Genomic DNA, 23,293 nt, shown 5'->3' with positions numbered 1-23,293 from the left:
TAGATTGAGAGGTTCTACAGATTCTCAAAAGGGATTAATTTTGTGGTTTTAGAAAACCTCATGTTTAAATTCAAATGATTGTTTAATCTCCACTGGATGTTAGTTCTAGATATTTGTGGGTACTGAATGTAGATTAAGTTGTTTTTATACTTTTAAAATAGAAATCAAAGACAATCAAATCTCCTTCTGCAAATAGAAAGCAGGAAACTACATTTCATACAGACAAGGTCATTGCTGGCTACTTGTTTGGAAAATGGCAGTGTAGGCTTGTATTTAAAGAGCTTTTCAGCTGTATCAGCTGATCTAGGACTCTCGTCAGCTAAGTTTTTGCCTTTCCAGTCATCTTCTGAAATTGCTTTATCCCTGATACTGCATGTACAATTTTGGAAGGAACTTCTGGATTTCTTGTAGCCAGAAGTAGTAGCCTTTTCTCAGTGATCTCTGTTTTCTGCTGGCTGTTTTTTCCTGCACTGATATTTAGGATTGTTAGATTTTTGTAAGATTATGTATTTTTTTCCAGAGCTGCAACAGATACTAGAATGAAATTTATTCCACACCCCACACCCTGCTTTTGAATTTAATGCTGGGATGGTCATGTCCTAATAAATGTAGCTGCCACTCTCAACTCAAATGATCAAATTTTCGAAGCTGTGAAGCTAAGACTACCGTTGCAAGCCTTTTTGCTATGTTGTGTCAAGCTGGTCGAATTGACTGTTTAGCCACAGTTTATATCAACAAAAATAGTTTGTGTAATATAGTTATTCTAGTCTTTGCTTCTTCCTTTTTCTTTCTTCCCACACAGGGGGGAAAGCTATAGGGGGAAAAACCGGTTTTGTGTTTAACAGCAACATACAGTAAAACAAAAAGTGTCGAATAAACCACCTGCAAAGCTTCCATATGAACTACATTCCTAGCTGCAGTCATTCCAGGAGATGGTGGTAGTTAAAGGTGGTGATGTCTTTTCCCAAATAGATGTAGAAATGCCAGTTATAATGCAGATCTGTTATGAAATAGGGGCTTCATAGTAAACAAATGGATCAAAACTCTTTTAGGATTACAGCAAACTGTACTTAGTCATTGTACACCTTTGCATTCCGGTTTTTCTTAAACTTTTTCCTCAGAGAGGGAGGGGATATGCTGTTAGGAGATACTTCATTATAGCAAGAGTTTTCAGTCCATCTTTTTTTGTTCAGTATCACTGGGGCTGCATTTATGTTCTCTTTCATCTCCACCATTTCAGTTTTCTTTCACTTCCTGTTCAGTGCCCATGTCAGAACAGGAAGTGCTTATCGCTAATCAGAAGCCTGACCATTTTACAGCAGTCCTTCTTGCCTGCTGTGGTCCCCCTTCTCACTCTGAGTATCAAGGCCTCCAGGTGAGTGCTCTGTAACTGCATTACTTACTCAACTCTGTCCTTTTTCATGCCCTCTTTTATTACCTGGTGTGGGAGAGTGACTTTCATTCTCGCTTCCTTTCCTGATAATGTGAATTAAGACAGGCGCATTGAAGCAAAAACGTTTATGATGTTGAAATCTTTTCCTTTCCCTAAGGAAATTTTTGGAGAACTACCTTGCTTGAATCTGCTGGTAAAGAATGTCATAACCCTTGAAATTAATAGTAGGTGTTAGAGTTTGATTGTGCTAGAGTGAGAGAAATCTTACTTGACAGCAGAAAGATCTTTGAGAGGAGATTATGGGTGCTGCTTGAGCACTATAGGTGGGTATCTTTAATCAGTCTCAATGCTACCAATAGTTTGGGCTAAGAGCTGGTGTCCTGTGGATTGTGTTACCTTTGTGAAGATGTTTGCATGACACTGCAAGTTCCATCTCCCATTGGGTGGAGCTTTGTTAATCAGAGGGTTTGATTATGATGGCTCATCTTCTCTTTTTCCTTCTCTTTCCCTCTGTGCCAAATGTAGAATAACCCCAGATTTATGCCCAAAGGGGTTTGTGAGCTTCCTGTGATCCAAGGAATACTAAAATGCAAGAGTATTTACATTTAAGTTTTCTGCAAAGTGCATCTTCAATGAGTACAAGAGTACATGTCCTCTAGATAGACTGTTCACATAAAATGGGAAGTCTTGCCCTATACTAAGTCAATGGATTGGTCTGAAGTAAGGTGTTCCTAAGTAAGACTGTTACAGTGTGTATGGCACTGTACTGCTGTATCACTCCAGAGATCTGCAGCTGTCTGGGTCAATCCTTTGATGGAAAGATTCTGTCTGCACTGGAGTCACGAACCAGGAAATCTGTGTTGAGAACAGATATTGCTAATGTTTAGTTGATTGCAAAGTTTAGAGGGTGTGGGTGTTGAGGCCATTTTGCACGGGGGGCAGTCATTGTAGTCCTTAATGGGAGAAGTGTTAGACTGTGGTTGTCACTCCCCACCCCAAGTGCATAGGCTTACTGAGATGTCTGGTTTAGTGCTCATCTGTATGTTTGATCATGTAAAGCCATGACCATTGACTTTCTCATTTTTTGAAAGGTATTTTGGTTCTTTGTATATGGAGGCTGTTATTTTTGTGGGCAGGTAACTGTAGCTTTACAATTACTTTCTACATACAGTATAACTCCACTGCTGTTTGAAAGTAACACTTCTGTTTCTCTAGGTGAATATTGTTTTAAAATCTGATTAAAGAATTCTGTTTCTGTTACAAATTTTATTTGAGAAATGAGTATATGTATTGAATAACATTCACTCATAAAGCTACAGTTTAATGTGATACTTGGGACACAATCCTGGGGCTAGGAAGAGGAATTCAAATACTTATCTTCTGTTGCTTTATATTGTCCAGTCAGGCTTTTTGAAAGGTTTGTCTTCCCTTACTATCAGTCTTTGTAATTTAGGCAAAGGGCTTTGAGAAAGTTGCAGATTCATTGGGGAGCTCTGAATCAAAAAGCTGTCTGTGAATAAAATGAAGTAAGGACAGTGTGTGACAGTAGTTACTTAATTCAGAGTCAGTTTCGATGATGCCTAAACATTTAGTTTAGATAAGAACCCACCCTTTCTGTAAAGCTCTATGCTGGTAGTTGTGTCTTCATTAGCAGACCCAGTTCTGTAGAAATACCATACCCAAATTCATTCTTGTTTTTGTGCAGCTTCAGTTGCTTTTGGAGTCTCTTCAGAATTTCCAAGTAGGAAGTGAAAAATGACCTTGTATAGTTAACTCTAGAGATAAATTAGCAAAAAAAGTTCATCTGACATTGATCAACTTTCATGAAGAGAAATAAATTACTTTTTAGTGGTCCAGCTAACCTTAGAATCATAAACACAACTTTGCCTTAGGAAAGGTGAGAAATTAGAAAGGCCCAGGCTTAAAGTCCTCCAACTCTTAATCTCAGATATGCTGATAATTTTTGCTAAAAAGATTTTTTAAAAGCTTTCATTTGTAACCATTTCCTTTCCATGCATCATTCCTTGTTCAGGGACTTGGTGATAAATGACTTTGAAGGCGCTAGCAGCAAATGCAGAGCTTTTTATGCCATGCAACTTCTTTTCCCCTGTTCTGCCCACTTAATTTAATAGCATGTGTGTATTTGATACAACTGCTTGGTAGATTTTTTTATTAAAATGCTAATAGCTATGTTATGTGGAAATTACATATGTTTGAAAGAAGACCACTGGAATGTTGATACTTTTACCCTAAGATCAAAAAGATAGAATACTTTTATGGCTGTGGATTTCTTACCTCTCTGCTTTGCTTGTCTTGTATGATAGCGTAGGACACAAGCAGGAAACAGTGGCAGCTGAACAGTAAGTTCGTTTTTTTATTTTTGCAGGTTTGTTTTAATGTGGAAGTGGCTCTTACAGCATAATGTAAATCATACAAGCAAAGGTAAGTAGGAGTTTTGTGTTGCTGATTGTTTTTCCCAAAAATTACCATTTGCATATACGGCAGATTATGACATTTTGCTAAACCTGCAGAAAAGTGGTCAGTGAAAATTCTCTTGAAATTTGTATCTTGATTACTGTAATATATGCAGTGTATGTAATGTAACTGTAACTGTGCAGTGTTACTTCTACAAAACCAAAAGAGGAACAAAAGATATTCCCCCATTATTTAATGTTATGATGATAGTTATGTTTTTCTTCCATAAATTATTATAGTCAAAAAGCTATCAAGGTGTTCTGCTAGCTGTTGAAAGCCAAAATTATAGACGTTTAAAATTAATTTTTCCTCTAAATATTATCGACCTAGTTTCAAAGCACTGAAAGTGTACTTTGCACTGTAAAAGCAGCATGTTAAACTTGCACTTACTGAGTGGGAAATTTGACCAACTATCAGAGCAGCATTTCAAGTGTTAAGCAGTAAAACTCTGTTGGAATTTTCCCCTCTCTTTCTGTCTTTAGGAACCCATTTGCAAGCTATTTGAAAGACAAAGTTTATGGAGATTTAGTGCTGGAAGAAATGAAGTGTCCATTTGCAATTGCAAAGTGTCCATCTAGGAAAAATGTTCTTTAACTGGCGTTTTCCTCCTTCCCCCCACCCCCTTCCTCTGTTATTTTGAGAAAAAGAACTAAGATGCTTATCTTTTTCTCTTCCATTTACTTGCAGCTCGAGGAATAATTTGAACTATAAAATTAATCTTGTCTCTATATAGTTTTGTGAAACGTGTAACAAAGAGCTTTAATCTGCTTTGAGTCTTTCAAGAGACTCTTTAGGTAAGGCCTCACAGTTCAGTAAATTCTCTGCTTTGGAGACATGGCCTGATGGACTCGCTACAGAGGCCTCTCTTACAAACCAAAACTGTGTTCTCAAGTTTCCTGCTTCCTGTTTGACTAATGTGCCATCTCAGAATGTGGCTGCTTGCAGTGACTTGATATTTCGAAGAGGTGAGAGGGAGATCCCATTTGCTTAAATAAGTTTGTTCCTCAATTCCAAGCTCCAATTAATTTGTAGACTTAATATTGTCTTGAAATCGTGGTATATGCATTTTAAAATAGACATGAACTGCTTTGTTCATAACTTCTGTTCCCCTATTGCTGTCAGCTTTAAAATACTGGTTATAGAAGAGTGCTTTGTGGGGAATTTTAAAGTAACTCTTGTATTGAGTATTGATCTTTTGTATAATGTATAACCGATTCTGAACTTTGATTATGAATAGTCTTCTGAACTATGAACAATTAAAAACAAGTTCTGCTGCTGTGTTCTGCATATACTTATGTGTAGAAGATGTTTACTGCCTTAACATGACTTTGCTGGTTTCTGGAATGTGCTGCTTTGAGAAAACAAATGAATATAACTCTGCAAAAGGAAATATTTCATCTAATGATGAATATAAAATTAAGAATTATGGCTAGAAAAGGGACTTGAATTGACAGTAAAGTTGAAACTGTTCCTTGTGCCTTCTAATGCTTTCAGTACTTAAGGCTTGCCATTTATGCTCTGTTTCTTTTGCATTTGTGTGTTTTCTAATTGTTTAAATACACAAAATTAATTGAAAATTCTAATGTATAAGTAACTGTATATTTTAAGCATGAAGTCTTCTGAATGAAACTCTGAAGACCTTTCATCTTAATGGTGGTTATCTGTGTTTAGTAGGAAAAAGCTGTCTCTGAGAACGCCTGTAGAGTACACATTCACAGTGAGAGGACAGAAAAATGTGTGGAAGGATAAATGGAAACAGTGTAATGACGTTTGATCAGTATTGCTATTGCTTGGAGGAAATCTTGATGTTCTCAGAGTTCAGTAAACAATGACAACTGAATAGTCAGTAAATCAGTGACATTATTGTGCTTTATTAGGGGACAAAACAATAACCAGATCCAGTTCTACAAATTTGTGGTGTACCATAGCTGCATTGCATTGCAATGTATATTGCTGCTTCTAGACTGGGGACTGAAAAACAACATAGCAGACCTAAAGAAGGTTCAGAGAGGGGCAGCAGGGATGACTGAAAGAGTTCATTTTCAAGAACAACCTGCATTTCCCAACTGCCTCTGTCTTCAGTCTCCACTCATGAGTGTAGTGACTGCAGCATCTCAGAGACTTCTAAACAATAATTTTCACTCACACAGCTCTGTGAGACTTGTATTTTTGTGTAAGCTTATGTCTTTTAAAGCAGTAGCTGAAAATATGATTTAGTTATTTACTCAGGCATTTTACTTGTACACTTGACCATAATACATTTCCTGATGACTCTGCTAGTGTGCTTTCCCTGTAGGGTTGGGTTTTTTTGTTAGGGGTTTGGAGTTTTGTTCTTACAATTTCAAATCATTCATGTTCCTAAGGCAAATATAAAAGATACCATATCCTGACTTTTGTAAATAAATAAAGAAATCTGTTGCTAGTTAAAAACACACACAGGTATAAGATACTGTTTACAACAGTTGAATGTATTTTATTGGGGTAACCATAGTATTTGTTCTTAAAATTTCTGATTCACAGACTGCATTTCTGAACTCCACAGGAGAATCTGTCTTGTTTTAAATGCAGGGGAAAGTTAGGAAAAAATAAGCTTGTTCTCAGTATGTTAGCAGTGCAACGGACCACACTTCCGTGTAGCAGGATAGGTTGCAGAAGTTACACGTTTGTGCTGCATTTCCCTGTAATTAAGTGTGTACAGTGAGGTGAGATCATGTTTTAAGCATTTTAGATACCAGGCAAACCAAACTTGCTTCTAGAAACTACCTTGGATGTATTTAGTAGTGCTTTACCTAAAAGTAGAAGGATGTAATTAGTGAATAGTAGTATCGTGAATACTGAAGAAGGATAGGTTATATACAGCATTCTGCACAGGATACATTTTAGTATGTGGGATTTTTGTTTCTTTGGCTCAAAGAAGATCTTACAATTTTTATGTCATTTATATTATCCATGAAGTTGAGTTTTCTACTGTTAATCACTTCAGGTGATGACTTTTTTGTTTTAAATTAAAAAATAAAGAAACAAACCCCAAGTTTCAGTGGACTGACCTGAGCTTTTCTTCTCACCTATGTTTTTCTGGTTATGTATGGTATTACATAGGTTTGAGTCCTTCAAAAGCTCTGATTTTGTATTTTCATCAGCAAGCATGATCACCTTCTCCAAGTCAACAGAATTTTTTGTTCTTAATCTGAAAAGGTACAAGATAGCATTTTTTGCCTTACCTGGTACTGCTACTTAGAATCTTACTAGCTTTTTAATCCTTAATAACTGAAAGAACATAGGATGAGAGCCAGTTTGCTGATAAGGATGAGTGAATATCACTAATGTATTTCATTGCTCTAAGGTTCTGAATTAAATGAGTAAAAGCAGAGTGTTTATTTCAGCTAGTGTTTTTAGAATTGGGAAGGATGTCATGCTTTAGAAATTAAAAAATCTGTTTACATTAGCAGGAGATACAGTCTTAAAATTTGTGATTACATTAACATTTGCACAGCAAGTGGTTATCAGCCTAAAAAGCAAAAATCACGAGAAACTGCTAGATGTGTTTCAGGTCATGCTGAATAAAAAGAATGACAACTTTTATTCAATATAACAGTAAATAAGGTCTGAATTGTTTTGAAGCTGAAAGATGTGTTATGTTAATTGAGTTAAAGTATTCTTAATATCATCTTTAAGAAAGTCTCTGGGTAAATCCATTATGCAGCAGCATCATGTTATCATTCAAGTTTTCATCTGTGATCTGTTGCATTGACACTTCACAACTAGTTCATGCAGGTAACCAACAATATTGTTTAGTTAACTTGTGAAATATTTCTGTAAAAATAGATATATATGATTTCTAAAAATTCCTCTCAGTCTGTTTGTGATCTTTACATGCTAATGGATGTAGATTGAGTGGGTAGCTTATCCGGATAACAAGCTGGATATTTATACCTTAAGAGGTTTTTTATGTCAGTTACAGAATTCACTTTTTCTTGAAACCCTGAAAATAAGACCTCTCTGGTGATACAGTTGTAATCATTGGAGATTTGCATAAAGTTGCATAAAGCATTTAATTATTAGTTTTTTATTGATATATCTTGGATTTGTGTTGGGAAAAGGTTTCTTTACCCAACTGCTTACAAGCGGTGTCTGGAAAAAAAAGGACCAAATTGTTAGAAAAACCTTTGTTTTACATTGAAGATCAGTTTTAGATTTGGATATCTGGGTTCTGCTTTGATTAATTTTTAAATGTCTTGTGTTAGCAGAACATTACTCATATTTGGCAGCTGCAGGAACGTTTTTCAGTTCTGTGTGCTTTACACGTGGGGAATAATTGGGTTTGCAAATCCAGATTTCACTGCCACTTGGTGGCAGTACCTGGCTTCAAAAGGACTTGTGTCTGAGCAGATAAGGTGGCTGATCCTATAAAACTATAGGTTAAGGAGGAGCAGATTAGTTTTTAAATTTTTGAAAGTTAGTTATGTGTTTTAGAAATGAAAATACTTTTTATTTAACCCACTAGAAGGATTTGCATTTGTATGTCTCTATGGAAAATCTAGCTATCATGTCTAATATGCAATTTAAGAGTATTGCTTGTGTTAATAGTATTCTCAGAAGATATGTTTAATGTTCCCCAGTTGAATTATTTTAGCATTTACTTCCAGCAGTTTGCTTCAGTTGAGTAGTTTAGTTCAAGCAATTTTAAAACATAAAATTTGCTTCATGGTAGAATTCCTTATAGTGCTGCATTCTGCAATTTAATAGAGGACTGTCAAAGCTTCTTTTTTGCCTTGTGAAATGTTCTCTACATTTTTACTTTTTTATTTATTCATATAGATGTTAGGAAAAGATTCCTGAGTGGATTGTTCTGTCAACAAAGCTAGTAAAAGTTTGTGCCCTTACCCATAGTTGTTGCCTCTCGACTGTGCTGGTTCAGTGGTGTTTGGATCCCAGCCTTGGAAACTGGATAATGAAATGGCTGATAAAGTGTGGAAGAAGGAACTTGGGAGAGTGGAAGAAGGCAGAAAATATTTAAACTGACTTTGCTGCAAAGAAAAGTGCAATTCCAGTGAATAGCACAGTGATTTGACTGTATGTGATGCCGTGTTGAAAATACTTCCTCTTCTCTGGAAGTCAAAATCTTCTGCAATGGTCAGCAGGTTCTTTAATTTTAACCTAATGCCCCATGTAAGGACTGTAGTGGTGATCTTAAAGTCTGGAAGAGTGCAGATATTTTCCTAAACATGGTGTCTTTGTGGAATGTCTCCGTGTGACTGGAGGTGAACGTTGCTGGTGGCAGTGGATTCTGTAAGGAGGAAATACTTTTACTGTACTGCCTGAAGGGCCAACACTGAGAAACCTCTCAGGTGTGACACATCAGGAAGGTATTTAAGTATATGGTGGTGAGGGAGTAATTCTGTGTAAAATCAAAAATTATAGAAATACAATTAGAAAATGAGGTGGGACTTGGGAAATGCATGTTTATAAATTCGAGTGTGATAATACTACTCAGTCATAATGTTGTTTTATTTAGTGAGAGAACTCGGGAAAACAGGATCTCTGGAAGAGAGGTAGAAGGGAGAGGAGCATCAAATAATAGTTTTGCTGTCAATATATTCTGCATAACTTGGGATACTTGCATGGGATAGAGAGAACATGCTTTTACTCTATGCCTAATAATTTTGGTGTAATTTTCTTCAGCTGTCAGAATGATAAATTCAGAGTTTGTGGTTGGAAACCTTTTCAAAAATACTTTCATACCTATATTGATATTTTTCAACTGAAGAATTGTGTAAGGTCTGAGCTATTGTGGAGCACTCTAAAGAGGACTAAAGTAAACAACAATTTGGATACTGTGTGGCAAAGTGTACTAAGGCAAAATCACAAAACAGTTGAGTTTGAGAGGAAGCCATCTTGTTCAATCCCATTGTCCATCCTGTTGAGGTGCCTCTCAGTGGCATCACAACCTGCTGCTGTATCAGCCTTGTGTGATCAGCAGCCTTGCCAAGGGTCCCTTCTTCCCCATCATCCACGTGGGTTATGAAGACATTGAACAGTGTGGGACCTGATACCAGCCTCGGGGTACAGATTTAGTCCCTACGCATTTCATACCTCTGATCACAACCATTAATTTTTTGGCAGTGATAAGGGTGCCTCACAGCAAGGATAGGAGCAGGACTTTTATTTTTAGATTGTAATGAAGAAAAGCTTTCTGGTTTTAATAATGCTGCTGGTTAATAAAATTATTTATTGTGTGTGTAAAAGTAATTTTTTGTACCATACTTGAGGCTTAGGAATATGTTTCGCTGAAAAACAAAGGTAATGGCGCTGAAAGAGATTATTAGTTTTTTCTCAGACATTTAGTTTCTTTAGAGAGAAAGCATGAAATGGCATCAAGGAATAGAATTTATGCATGGAAAAGGGAGCAGTTTAGAAGAGAAATTGTGTGTATTTTCACAGAGCATTAATTCTATATTTTTAATACTTCTATGTCTTTATTGGAATACTGCTAGTCATAACCATGTGTGTCTGTATTTAGGACAATTCAGTATTTGATTGTAGTTCTCATCTCTAGTAGAGCTAATGACAGTACAATTCAAACTACCTTGTGCTACTAAAAATCCAAACTAGAGAGCTGCAGGAACATAGAGACAAAGTACCTGGCTGTCCTCTGTGATCAGGACTGTGGACTTCTCATCAGGAGTTATGAAGCCTGTGGAGTTGCCAGACAGTGTGTGACTGTTCTAGAGTTACCAAATTCAACATCTTACTTCTGTGTTTTGATGAGTCATCTTTTAGAAATACCTAGTTCATTTTGAAAAGCACCTGCCAATGAAACCATCTTAAACTGCTGCATGAGCAGTTAAAACCAGAGGAGTATTTTTTATAATGATACATGTGGATCTTGTGACACTTAAATTGTACTGTCATTTATTATTATTGATTTCAGTATTGAATTTTAGCATGATGCCCCCCATTGTGACAAACTGGTTTATTTCCCCAAGCAAATCAATACTAGAGGAGTAAGATTAAGAATGGTTGGTGGCAGTAATGGAATTCTCTTTTGTGGTTTCTAATTGTATGGTGGTTGTTCTTAAGTTTTGTTCAGTTTCTTTTCACATGAGATGTTAACTTACCATTCTTAGATGTTTTAGACCAGAAATAGAGTTTCTGACATTTTGGCATTTTTAAGGAATTTTTGGTTTTCTTACTGTTCTTGACGGAGAGCTTTTGAAGACATTGTTGCATTAGGAGCTAAGTTTAAAGAAAATAACTTTCTGAAAAAGTGTCCTTCGGGTTTGCTCTTCCCAATTACGATCTTACTGAAAAGACGAGCTGTTCCTGTCATGGCTCCTCTGTAACTGAGAATTTCTCTATGGTCACCTTTTTCTGCAGAGATACTTGACAACTCGGTGTACTTTCTAACAGTATAAAAAAGGTTATGCTGGTGGGTGGCAGTAACTTTTATTTATTTAGGTATAATGCAAATGTATTAGTAATATTTCATACTGCTTTAAAAAAATTTAATATGACAGTCTAGTTAGTTGTGAGAGTTTTTCAGTGTTCGTGTTGTTATGTGAACAGCTGGGGATTTGAATTGTATTGAAGATAACTAGTTTTGAATGGAACTCCTCATGTTGTAGTTAGATTAACAACTGCAGATTGTCTGTAAAGTAGGTGTGGGGGGGCGTACTCATGGTGTTATGCATATTAAACAAGCTGTCTCTTCACTACAGAAGTTAGAAAAAAATGCAGAAGTGTTCATCTGTAGATTTGAAAGCTAAATAAGGCAGTCTACAACTAGTGTTTCTGCTATGCAGAAGGAAATGTATTTTCAACAACTTAATTTACAAACAGAAGCTGGGGGAAGGCAAGGTGGGTCACTGACTTGTCCTCTAGTTGTCAGGCTTTGTGGTTTTATTTCCATCTGAAGGGTGGATTGGGATAGCTTTTCAAAAATAAATAAACTGGAAATCAAGTGATAGATATTTTAATGATCAAAGTATCATGATTTTATTGATTTGGGGCATTATTATTGCTAGATAACACCCAAAGCTCCAGAGGCATGAACTGCATTACTCTGTGGAAGAGGCAAAAATATTGTGCAGCTGTATTCTGAGGGTTGGGTTTTTTTCTCAAGAGGTGACTGGTTTGTGCTGATACATTACCAGTTCTTCTCTTGCACTGTACAAACCTTCATTTTCTGGAGGTTCTTAAACCTTTCTCTGTTGGCAGAAGTTCTGTGCTTGATGTTTGCCATGATTAAGGTTTTAAAGCCTGGAGTGTGATGGGGCAAAATGGAAGGAGATACCTTTTTAGTCCTGTACCATGATGTACTTTAACTCTCTCTGGTACTCTGTTGCCTAAAAATCTGTGACTTTGGTTCCATCACCTTTAATATAATCTGTCATTTGAGAAAGCTTTATTATGGAACACTTATGGAAAAAATGGTAAGTTTTGTTAGTTTTCTCTGTTTACATTATGAAGTCTTGATGAAAGATCTAAATGGGAGCAGTGCAAACCTGAAGCAGCTCTTCTATCTCTTGCATATTTGAACAATCTTGAGTGTCCTGGTTATTCACATATCTGCTTAAAGAACTTGACTTAGGAGGAGTTGTTTAGCACAGGACAAGTACATTTTTGCCTTTGTTACAGCATTGCTGAAAGACACTGTATTTCTTCCGTTTCTTTAACCAAGCTGATGAAATTCAAACCATTTAGGAGATGGTTTCTAAGTTTTTGTGCTGCTTAATAATTGAACTGTGCTTTTAGCTCATTGGCTCATATTTATGAATTTTGTGAGAAACTTGGTATTAGAACACATAAAGGCACTTCATGCTTTTCACAAACTCAGCTAAATTCTTCTGTCTTAATTTTTCAGCTCCAATGTGCTTTCAAATTTATTTTAAGTCCCTATAAAATTACACAGGGCTTGCAACAGGGGCTGGCAGATCTCTTACCTACAACTGCTAGTAGGCAACAGCATGGTGTGCTTGGGACTGAGGTGTAAGCTTTACTGAACTAGCATTGCATGCAGGCAGTGCTCTTAATTTGGTGTGTGACCCTACTGCATACTAGAGGTTGTCCTTATGAAATAAGAACTTGGAAAGGTCATAAACATACTGGTAATAAATACAATTAATAATGTACATAGAACAATGGATTAAATACATCCCTATCAAAAAGAATTATTAATGAACAGAAAGTGGACAGCTTAGATCTGATGACAGGAAGGTTGCATCTAATCTGAATTACTGAGTGACCTAGGAAGTTTGCTTGGAGGGATTACCAAATAATTATGTTAATATGCAATTATCACCTCATTTCTTCTGTAGTAACCTCAAGATGTAGTGTAGTAAGGGTGTTATAGCAAGTGCTGATAGTTTGCAAAAATACTGATGTTCAAGATTTTTTAAGACAATAAGAGTAGCTTAAGGCATTTAAATTATGATCTGTCAGCTTGAAGATAGATCTGACCTTACACTTTTTTAATGCTTAGACTGTCTGGCCACAGGCAGTCATATCTGCAGAACACATTATGATTTTTAAAACTGATACTTTATGAATAAAAACAGTATTTAAAATTAGCTAGATTTTAAATCAATTAATAGAGAGTGGAGTGTGGCTTAGCTGGATAAATAAATGGTTTCTACTTTTGAGTATGAAATTATTTCCGTATAGTAAATAGCATTGCATGTAAACCAAGAGTAGCACTGTTAAGTGAACTGCAGTCATTTTAGGTTTAGCTGAAATAACTGAATTGAATTTGACCCAGCCATTAGATAGTGTGTTTCAAAGGTAGGAGCTGGGATTGTGTACTCTTGTGCAGGCTTTTCCAGACACTTTCCATCACCATTTTTACATGTATATATCTCCAAGGTATATTGCACTAGATGCTTAAGTAAAAATTACCTCAGCTGTCTAGTTGAGGTAATATAGTCCTGGTAGTGGATATGGTAAGCAGTACTTTCAACAAATTGAAAGTTTGATCTCAATTTTTAATTTTTCAAATACACTAAGTATTAAATGCTATATATTTTGACAGAATTAATAATTTTGTATTAGTGTAGAGAAAATAATTTTAAAACTGATGGAAGCTTGCAAAGAATATTGCATAGCCTTGGTTACATCTTAGTTACAATGATTGATTTTTCTTTTTTTCCCAAGAGACAAGTTAGATGATAACATTTTCTCAAAAAACATGGCATTGTGTCATTAGTTATACCTATCATTGTTACTGCATAAATTCTGGCACATGGAGTATATAGAGTAACTGAAGTATTGCATCTTGGTTCAGTGTTATCACAAGACTAAATTATTGTAATTTAAAAATACTTTTTCTGTTTTCTCTAATGCCACACTGTTAAAACTGTTAACTTTATTGTTGTTGTCCTGCACAAAAAAATAGTGCATTGTACCACCTTGATAGCTGGAAAGAATAATAATGCATGATGATAAGAATACAAACTATAATTAGCTGAAAATTTTTAAAATATAGCAGCGATATTATTGATACAGTGAGCATTTCTGACTTGATTCAAAGACTGAAATCTGTAGGAATACCTATCTTACCACAGAATACTTCTAATCATACCCATATGGAATAGTTCACAGTCTCTATAAATACAAAGTACGGAGAGGAGTCTCTTACAAGATTGTGTTAGGTAATGCTTTAGATATCGCTGATAACTCTGAAGAGAATCTCAGTTAATGGTGACCACAGGATGTCATAGCCACCTTCCTGACTTCAGCTTTAACACTAATATTCGTTAGCAGTATGGTTTTGTATGTACAGCAACGTAGTTTTGTCTTCATCTTGTAAACCTGTGAGAAGTTTTGAGGAGCCATTCTGATAATGAGGATTGCAGTCTCTAAGCAGCACAATATTCTCAGTCTGCCTCCCTGCTGTTCAGGGGGTACCAATGAAGTTGCTTTAAATGGGAAGCGTCTGTTCTTCCTCTGAACCCCTCACACCAGAACAGATGGGTGGAACTTGGAACATGGAAGGTTTTACCTCAGAGGTGGTAACAGTGAAGCCACTCATTAACACTGAATTTACCACTTCGTTAGCAACGTTGCTTCCTGTTGAGAAAAGCTAATACAGGCTCTCAGGTTGACTGAGCATGCTTTTGTCTGCTTCTGCAGCAATAAACCAAGGAAAAAGCACATCTTCCAGGCAAAATTGTCTCGATCAGTTTCTTAGAAATGTTTTGTGAACAGTTTTATACTTTGCTACCTGATTCTGTATGAAGCCTACATTACTGAGTTGTAAAATTGCTGGAGCTGTTGTGCATCATTGTAGGCTTCACTTCTTTTAATTGACTTTTGCATTACTGATTCTTAGCGCATGTTTGCACTGCCCATTTCTAACTTGTGTAGGTGATGTAAAGACTCCTGCTGGGTGGTGCATTATCACCATTTTAGGGTGATAGCTTTGGATGTGATCTTATTGGAAGTCGTTATTATAGTGAAAAATGACCCATCTCAAAACAGCAAAGAAAAGCAAAAATCTAAGAAATGACAAGATGAGAAACTGGGGCGTCTAGTAAAACATTTGTGTAAAGATACGTTAGAGATAGTAATACAACAAAATATTTCACACACTTCAAACATTTATTATGGCTCTGGTGTGAGCATTTCTGTATTTCTAAATTGGCCAGTTCACTGATGGAGTAGCAAAAGAAATACATTTTTAATGACTTAATATTTCATTGTATTTCTACTCCAAATAAAATTCTTGTATCTACAGAGGTAAGTTATAAGGTTTGTTTTTTACAAACTCAGAAGAGGTTAAATAATTGTTTTGTCCTTTTGCTGATTTGAAACAAAACAAGTGCCATAAAAGAGAATTTCCATGAAGCCGTAGTTAGCTTTGAATTGTGTGGATAGCTGTCGTTCTGTTGAATTGAAAGTACTGGACATATTTTCAAACGTTATGTGTGAAGGTGTTGTTTAATTAGGTTGTTTTCTTTCCTTAGGAAAAAAGGATGTCCAAAGTGGTCTTCCTGGATTTCGATAAAGGACCATTGCAGGAAGCCATGGATACTAGTTGTGAGTTATAACATCTTAATTCAAAGAGTCTAGGTAATAACTCCTTATAACTGAGTTCTATTCAAAATGTTAATTAGTATTTGAAACTATGTGATTGCAGGAGTCAGTTTGCAGAAACCAAGTGAGTAGTACTCTCTGAGGGTAAAATATTTGATTTCTGTAAAATATAGATATCGTGACTCCTAGGTGAATGTTTTAATGCCTTACGCTCACTGTTCTGAGGACTCGTATGAAGAGTGAATGCCAGGTCACACACTGATTTTCATATGTAGGCAACTCCTTTGTGCCCACTAAGCATTGAATAGATGATTTGGTGTATGAATAAGAGTCACTTGTAGAAAGACAAGGCCACCCACAGGGAATTAATATGCAGTAGTTCTCTGTGCTGGAAGATACTGTTAGTGTCATGCTCTGGATTCAACGTGGTGACTTCATTTGGTAGGTAAATCCTAATGAAATGTTTTGTTCTTAGAGTATTTTTTTCCTTACCTTCGATAAATTGTTTAATTTGCTTATAGTTTAAAATAACCTTATAAGCAAATAGGATTCTTTTGTTTTAAAGCAAGGAGAGTCCTTTTGTAGGAAGGGAATAGGAAGACATCTGGTTTCCTCAGTGAGTTTGATCCTTTGCTATGTCTCTGTCACTAACCAGATGCTCAAAATCAGTTTCATTGTGTTATTTCCTTCTACAGGCTTCCATGTAGCATCAGGTCAATTGTATGGAAGTACTTCAAAAAGAGTAAAGAGAAATGTAAAGACTGCTTTAGTTTCCTAAAGAAAAGTATGTTTTGAAAAAAACATAATTGCTAGTAGATGTCTGGGTAGCCTTTATTCCTTACTTCTGCTTCTGGAGGGCAACTGAAGATAATATGCATTTATGTCCATAGAAAATGTATTCGAGTTTGACAATCTAAATTTACCCATCTTTGTTGTGTGTGGGTCTTGAGCTTCTTTAAACTGGAATATTTGGCAATGATTAGTTTGCTGTATGGTTATTAATATTGCATAGCAAAAAAATTGTATTTTTTATTGCTTCATTGATTCACTATAAATGTCCTGGATATCCTAAATGAAAAGTAGATTTTTGACAAGTTCAAAACATCTTTTTAGATTACAGTGTGAAGACTGATCCTGAAGAAAAACTGTAAATTAAAGTTGTCATGATCTGTTTCTGCAATTACCTAATTTTTTTCTTGTTTGTTTTTTAGTATAAATGTATTTAATGGACTGACCAGCAATATGGATGATTTAGAGATAAATAGTGGCGTCACTGGTGCTAAAGAAGAAGAAATCCTATGTGATGATAATTTTGTATCTGAGGAAGAAGTTGGCATTCCCAAACCAGAAGAGAGTGACACATCATTTCAGAAGAAAAACACATTGTCTCCGACTGACGAGCTATCAAGGGACAGATCTGAAAAAGCCTTAAGTGGAGGCCAGGCTTCTCTATTTATACACACTGGTGCTCCTACTGTTTCTAGTGAAAACTTTATGTTGTCTAGAGGAACTGCTGTTAATGGACCAGTTTCACACTCCGCCTCAACAAAGACTTCCATTATGAATAAGGGCAGTGCTTCAGTAACCACTGGACAGCCTGGAGGTCATCTCACAGATTCCTGCTCATCTTTGACAGTGGTTCATGATCTTCAGCTGCCTGCAAAGAGTACAACACAGAAATCAAATCAGCACCAAGTTTTATTTTTGTTACCTGATGTAGCACACGCTAAGAACCTGACTCATTCCATTAAAAATCTACCTACCTCTGCTTCAATTGGTTGTGATTCACAGAAAACAGTAGAAAACAGTGTAGATAGCACTTTAGTAGACCAAGTAGAAGTTTGTGAGGATGATAAAAATTTACTATTAAAAGATGATTGTGTTGATACATTAACAGGCATTTCCTCAGGTACAGGTGGCTTCAGATCGGGATGTGATCCTAGCTGGGATCCACAAAAAGAGTTTATACAGTTTCTTATGACAAATGAAGAAACAATAGAGAAGTCTCCCGTTCACTGTAAGGTAGGGATAGAAAAGAAGAGAAAAAGGAAAATGGATGTTAGTAAAATAACACGTTATACTGAAGACTGTTTCGATGATACCAGTTGTATTCCTAGTAAATCAAAACTGTTAAATGTTGAATTCTTAGAGCAGAATGAGGAGCTACAAATAGTAGAACCACAGAAGTATTCATTGAGTAAAGTAAAGCCTGAATCCACAGATGAAGAGCTAGAAACTGTTGATGGTATCCAGCAGCTCATTTATAGTCCTACTAGTAACTGTGCAGAAGATACTTCTCCTGTTCACACTAGCACTTTTCTATCCAATACTTTGAAAAACAAATGTGAAGAGAATGATTCTGAACCACCATCTACTTTCAGTACTGATGAACCATCATTTTATCCCTGTACAAAGTGCAATGTGAATTTTAGAGAGAAGAAGCACCTGCACAGGCATATGATGTACCATTTAGATGGGAACAGTCATTTCCGGCATCTCAATGTCCCCAGGCCCTATGCATGTAGGGAATGTGGAAGGACATTTCGAGATCGCAATTCACTTCTTAAACATATGATAATTCACCAGGAAAGAAGGCAGAAACTGATGGAAGAAATCCGTGAGCTGAAAGAACTTCAGGATGAGGGTAGGAGTGCACGGTTACAATGCCCACAGTGTGTATTTGGTACCAATTGTCCCAAAACATTTGTGCAGCATGCAAAAACCCATGAAAAAGATAAAAGATATTACTGTTGTGAGGAATGCAATTTCATGGCTGTGACAGAAAATGAACTGGAATGCCATCGAGGGATTGCTCATGGAGCAGTAGTCAAATGTTCAATTATTGGTAGCGACTTGTCCCAGAGAAAAACCCAGAAAAAGGCATCCTTGAAAGATCCTTATTTAGGATCCTCAAGAAAGTCATCGACATATATGTGTAAGCTGTGTCCATTTGCTACTTCAGCTAGAAGCATTTTAAAAAAACACATGGCGTATTTGCATTCAGCATCATGCATTGATCCCTTTGGTAGCCATCTTAGACTAGAGAAAAGAAAAGGCAGCATAATAGAGGAATCTTTAGATTTTCGTAGCAGGACAAAACAGATGATGAAACATTCTTCTACTTTTCCAAAGAACTCTGCTTTAAAACAGGATGTTAAAAGATCATTTGGCTCTACTTCACAGTCCAGTAACTTCACAAAACTTCACAAGAGGCCCTACAGGATACAGAAGGCTCGGAAAAGCGTTTCACAGTCATCTGTAAGTGTGTGCAATCTAAATTCTACAAACAAGAACTTTTTTATTAGAAGTAGTATTAACCAAAAACGTAAATGTTTTCATCAAGCAACAAAACAGAAAGCTAGTGCCAAAAAAAGTAATTATTTATATAGACACAAATATGAAAACTACAGGATTATTAAAAAATCTAGTGACTCTTACCCTTTGCATTTAAAAAAGGAAGGGTCCAAATCTGTCAGTGCTTTACATTTATTTTCTTCATCAAGTAATAATTGTTTTGTCATGGATTCAAATAGCCTTGATTGCAAAAGGGCAGAAGGCTGTAAAGATCATAGGCATATAGCTGTAAAAAGAGTGGTTAAAGAATCCAAGAGGGAAGGCTCTGTTACAGGAGATGATTTGGATTGCTATCCAGATTTTCTGCATAAAATGACTGTTGTTGTTTTACAGAAACTAAACTCTGCTGAAAAAAAAGACAGCTATGAAACGGAGGATGAAAGTTCATGGGAAAATGTTGAACTATGTGATTACACTACACAGTCTGTGGAGGATGAATCTTACAGTGATATTAATCAGGAGCATGTAAACCTATTCCCCATATTCAAAGGTAAAATGGAAGATAATGAAGCTGCTGATAAATCTTCACTTGGTTATGAGCAGAATGATGGCTTTTATTTTGAGTATTACGAAGATGCTGAGGGTGGTAACTTCTTGCATGATTTGCATGATCCTCAGAATTTAGAAAATGTAGGATCAGCATTGCCAAAGCATAATTCAGTTTTCCATTGGACTGATTTGTCACTTGAAAAGAAGTCGTGCCCATACTGTCCAGCAACCTTTGAAACAGGTGTTGGCTTGTCCAATCATGTCAGAGGACATCTTCACAGAGCTGGACTAAGCTATGAAGCCCGTCATGTTGTTTCACCAGAACAGATAGCAACAAGTGACAAAATGCAGCATTTTAAAAGAGCTGGAACAGGGACTCCTGTTAAACGTGTCAGAAAAGGTAAGATTTGGTTTTTTATTTGGGTACAAAGTAAAGGGGGGACAAAGGGGTTTACGAACACTGAACAAGACTTGATTTATCTTATAAAGTCTCTCTTCTTGTGATTTGCAGTTGTCATGTTTAACTGTTTGTAATTGTCAAAAAACATTATAATTATTTTCTTTGTAGCGATTGAGAAATCTGAAACTTCCTCTGAGCATACATGTCAGCTCTGTGGTGGCTGGTTCGATACTAAAATTGGATTGTCTAATCATGTGCGAGGACACCTGAAGAGGCTTGGCAAAACCAAGTGGGACGCACACAAGTCTCCCATCTGTGTTCTGAATGAGATGATGCAAAATGAAGAGAAGTATGAAAAAATCCTAAAGGCTTTGAACAGTCGCCGTATTATTCCCAGACCATTTGTTGCTCAGAAATATGCATCAAATGATGACTTTTTATCTCAGAATGTTATACCTCTTGAAGCATACCATAATGGCCTAAAGACTGAAGATATATCTGTGTCTGCATCGGAGGAAGATGGGCTGAGTTTCCTAAATGAATGTGACGAAGCAAAAGCAGTACTACATGATGAAAAAAGAAATCAGTCGCTTACACTGATAGAACTCCTGAAAAACAAGAGGTTAGGAGAAGAAAGGAATCCTGATATTTCCCCTCAAAAGATTCATAATCAAACTGCAAGAAAGAGGTTTGTTCAGAAATGTGTTCTTCCATTAAATGAAGACAGTCCATTGATGTATCAGCCACAAAAAATGGACTTGACTATGCAGTCAGGTAAGAAGGTGTCTCTTCACAACATTTCCAAAGAATCATAATTCATAGAAAATGTAAATTTTGTTTGGGATTCTGTACATTTAATTCTTGTTTCATTTCCAGAGGACAATTGACTGCGAGAGGTAGCACAGCAAATTTTTCTGACATGTTTTTCCTAAAGTGAAAAAACCCCTCAGCAGCACTGAGGGGTTTTTGCATGGAATATAGTTCCTGTTCTGCATATGACTGGGCATGCATATTGAAAGCGGACACAAAGTGAGCCTCAGTAAGGAAGAAGACATATCCTGCAGTAAACAAGTTGAAGTGTCCATGCTTATTTGGTAGACTAACAGTTCTGAAATGTTTGGGCTTGCGACCCTGGTTTTGGACGTTAAAACAGCTGGTTTGGGAATACTGCATTTAAGTCTTCAAGGTTTGTGCAAGGCAGCATTTGCTCAAACTAACAGAACTGTTGATACCATTATAAATACTGCAAATTGGTGAATCATTGTCAACTAATTTTGGTGATTTTAGGCTAGCAAACTCTTACAACATAGATTAATTCTTGTTTGTTGCAAATTGTGCCTACTGTGAGAAACTCGTGCTTGCTTAGGACCTGTCTATCCTGAGTGACAACCTGTGCTGGTTCAAGCTTTGTTGGCATACAGTTGTAGCCAGCAGGTTTCCAATGCACAGCCTCTGACCAATAAGGACCTAGATTGTCCCTCCACTGAGAATTGTGCTAATCAAACAATTCTATAATCAACTTCCTAGCTACTCCATATACTATTAGTATACAGACTCTATTAGAGCAGGCTCTTAGGGTGATGTTTTTAAGTTACTTGTCACATAAGAGTTATTTCTAGTCTTGGGGAACTTTTACAACATCCTTTTTAATGTGTATGTAGAGGTTGCATTTACTGGTTTCTTGGTTGGACACCACCAATGCTGCAGGATTCTCTAGACTGAGGAGCAGGTTCTTATTTTTATACCCCTGACTTTTTTTGGTGCTGTTTCTTTTCTTGTTATTAACTAGGTTAGTAAAACTGGCAGTGCCTAGTACTTTTTCACCTATATTCTTTTCTTCCTTTAAACAAAAAACCCCAACAATCTGATGTGCTCAGAAGTTCTTTTAGAGGGCTATAAAAGTGTGGCAGTAAATCTCTTAAGAAAGGTGGCTTTCTAAAATGACATGGTAGAAGTGGGAAAGAATTACATTTTATGTCTTCTGTACGTCTGTGGTTGTCCCTTAAGACTGGAGATTGCTTAATAAAGGAAGTGTATCTGACAGGTTTAATGATTTGAAAAACAATGCTCATGGAATAGCTTGCCAAACCTGACACTGTGTTTTGCTTTCTGTGTAATATTTACTGCTCAATACTAGGTAGAACCTGTTTGGTTATGATGAACAACCAAGTAAAAATAAACATATGCTCGCATAGTACTAACAGTTCTGAATGGGGCCCGATAGTTTTCTGTGGCTGAGGTAACAGAATTTGATAACTAACGCACTGTGCCAGTTGAGTTAATAAGAAAATATTTAACATCAAGTTGAAAATCTTCTGGTTTTCCTAAAAAGGGCAAATATTCTTAATTCTGGTTTTAGTTTTAAAAAGGCTTTTACCAACCAGGTATTCTTCTTCTGTAACTTGCCTGAAAAAACAGCATGTCTTCTGTGGGCTGCTGGAGAATAGCATTCTTTCTTTTCCTGCAGAGACTTTTTGGCTGAGTAGTTTTAGCTTTTTCATTTATTCTTTTAATAATTTATTAGTAGAGAACCTGAAATATTAGTTGACCAAAACAATATATCTTTGGTAACATACAGGGAGAAATACTATGGTGAAGTTGAGCAGGAGATAAGTTATAATGGTTTCTTTGTCTGTAAGTGAGGAATTCAGTATTGTTTCATTGTTTTCGTGTGATAAATAGCATGTTGCTTTGTTGATATTTATTTAGCACAAAGATTTTAGCAAAAAACTTCAAATAATTTACTTTCATTATCAGTTGTGCATCTAAAGTAATGAATAGAAAATGCCCTAAACAAAATGTTTTGTCTAACAGGTGTTCAGTGGTGTGTTTTACCACCTTTTTCTCCAAGCCTTCAACAGCAGTCTAATTTTAGTATTGAGCACTTTGGTCTTATGGGTAAAACACTTCTAATTACCACTTTGTCAACTTGACTTTTCAAATTCTCTTTATTGGAAGTTCTGAAAGCTCTGAAATTTCTCAACAGAACTGTGCTATTCAAATTGCAGGATTGTGTTTTGGAATTAGAGTTCATTATGTGGAGCTCTGTAGGAGCTTGATAGTAGGTATTAAATGCAGAGTAGCCTACTGGTTTAAGTTGCCTCCTTTCTGTTCTTTTTCAAATAACATGGTTTGGCTTAAAGCACTAGGTG

The 23,293-nt window shown here is 36.3% G+C and overlaps 1 protein-coding gene across 7 annotated transcripts in view; it reads left to right on the top strand.

Annotated features, from left to right (window-relative positions):
* Positions 1-23,293, top strand: part of ZNF644 (zinc finger protein 644) — a 76,649-nt gene that overhangs the window by 40,936 nt on the left and 12,420 nt on the right. For 5 of the 7 annotated variants that reach the window (XM_033068063.2, XM_033068064.2, XM_033068067.2 and 2 more), the window contains 4 exons: positions 3,780-3,835; positions 15,829-15,901; positions 17,110-20,141; positions 20,310-20,915. In XM_033068063.2, coding sequence (XP_032923954.1) covers positions 17,141-20,141; positions 20,310-20,915 — 3,607 coding nt within the window. In that variant the 5' untranslated portion in view covers positions 3,780-3,835; positions 15,829-15,901; positions 17,110-17,140. Of the gene's footprint in view, positions 1-3,779; positions 3,836-15,828; positions 15,935-17,109; positions 20,142-20,309; positions 20,916-23,293 lie in introns of all 7 variants that reach the window. The other 2 variants (XM_033068070.2, XM_033068066.2) reach the window with 2 other exon arrangements.

This window comes from Catharus ustulatus, chromosome 9 (genome assembly GCF_009819885.2).
Source record: "Catharus ustulatus isolate bCatUst1 chromosome 9, bCatUst1.pri.v2, whole genome shotgun sequence".
NCBI lineage: Eukaryota > Metazoa > Chordata > Aves > Passeriformes > Turdidae > Catharus > Catharus ustulatus.
The sequence above is the reverse complement of the archived record's forward strand: the minus strand, read 5'-3'. Positions and strand labels throughout refer to the sequence as shown.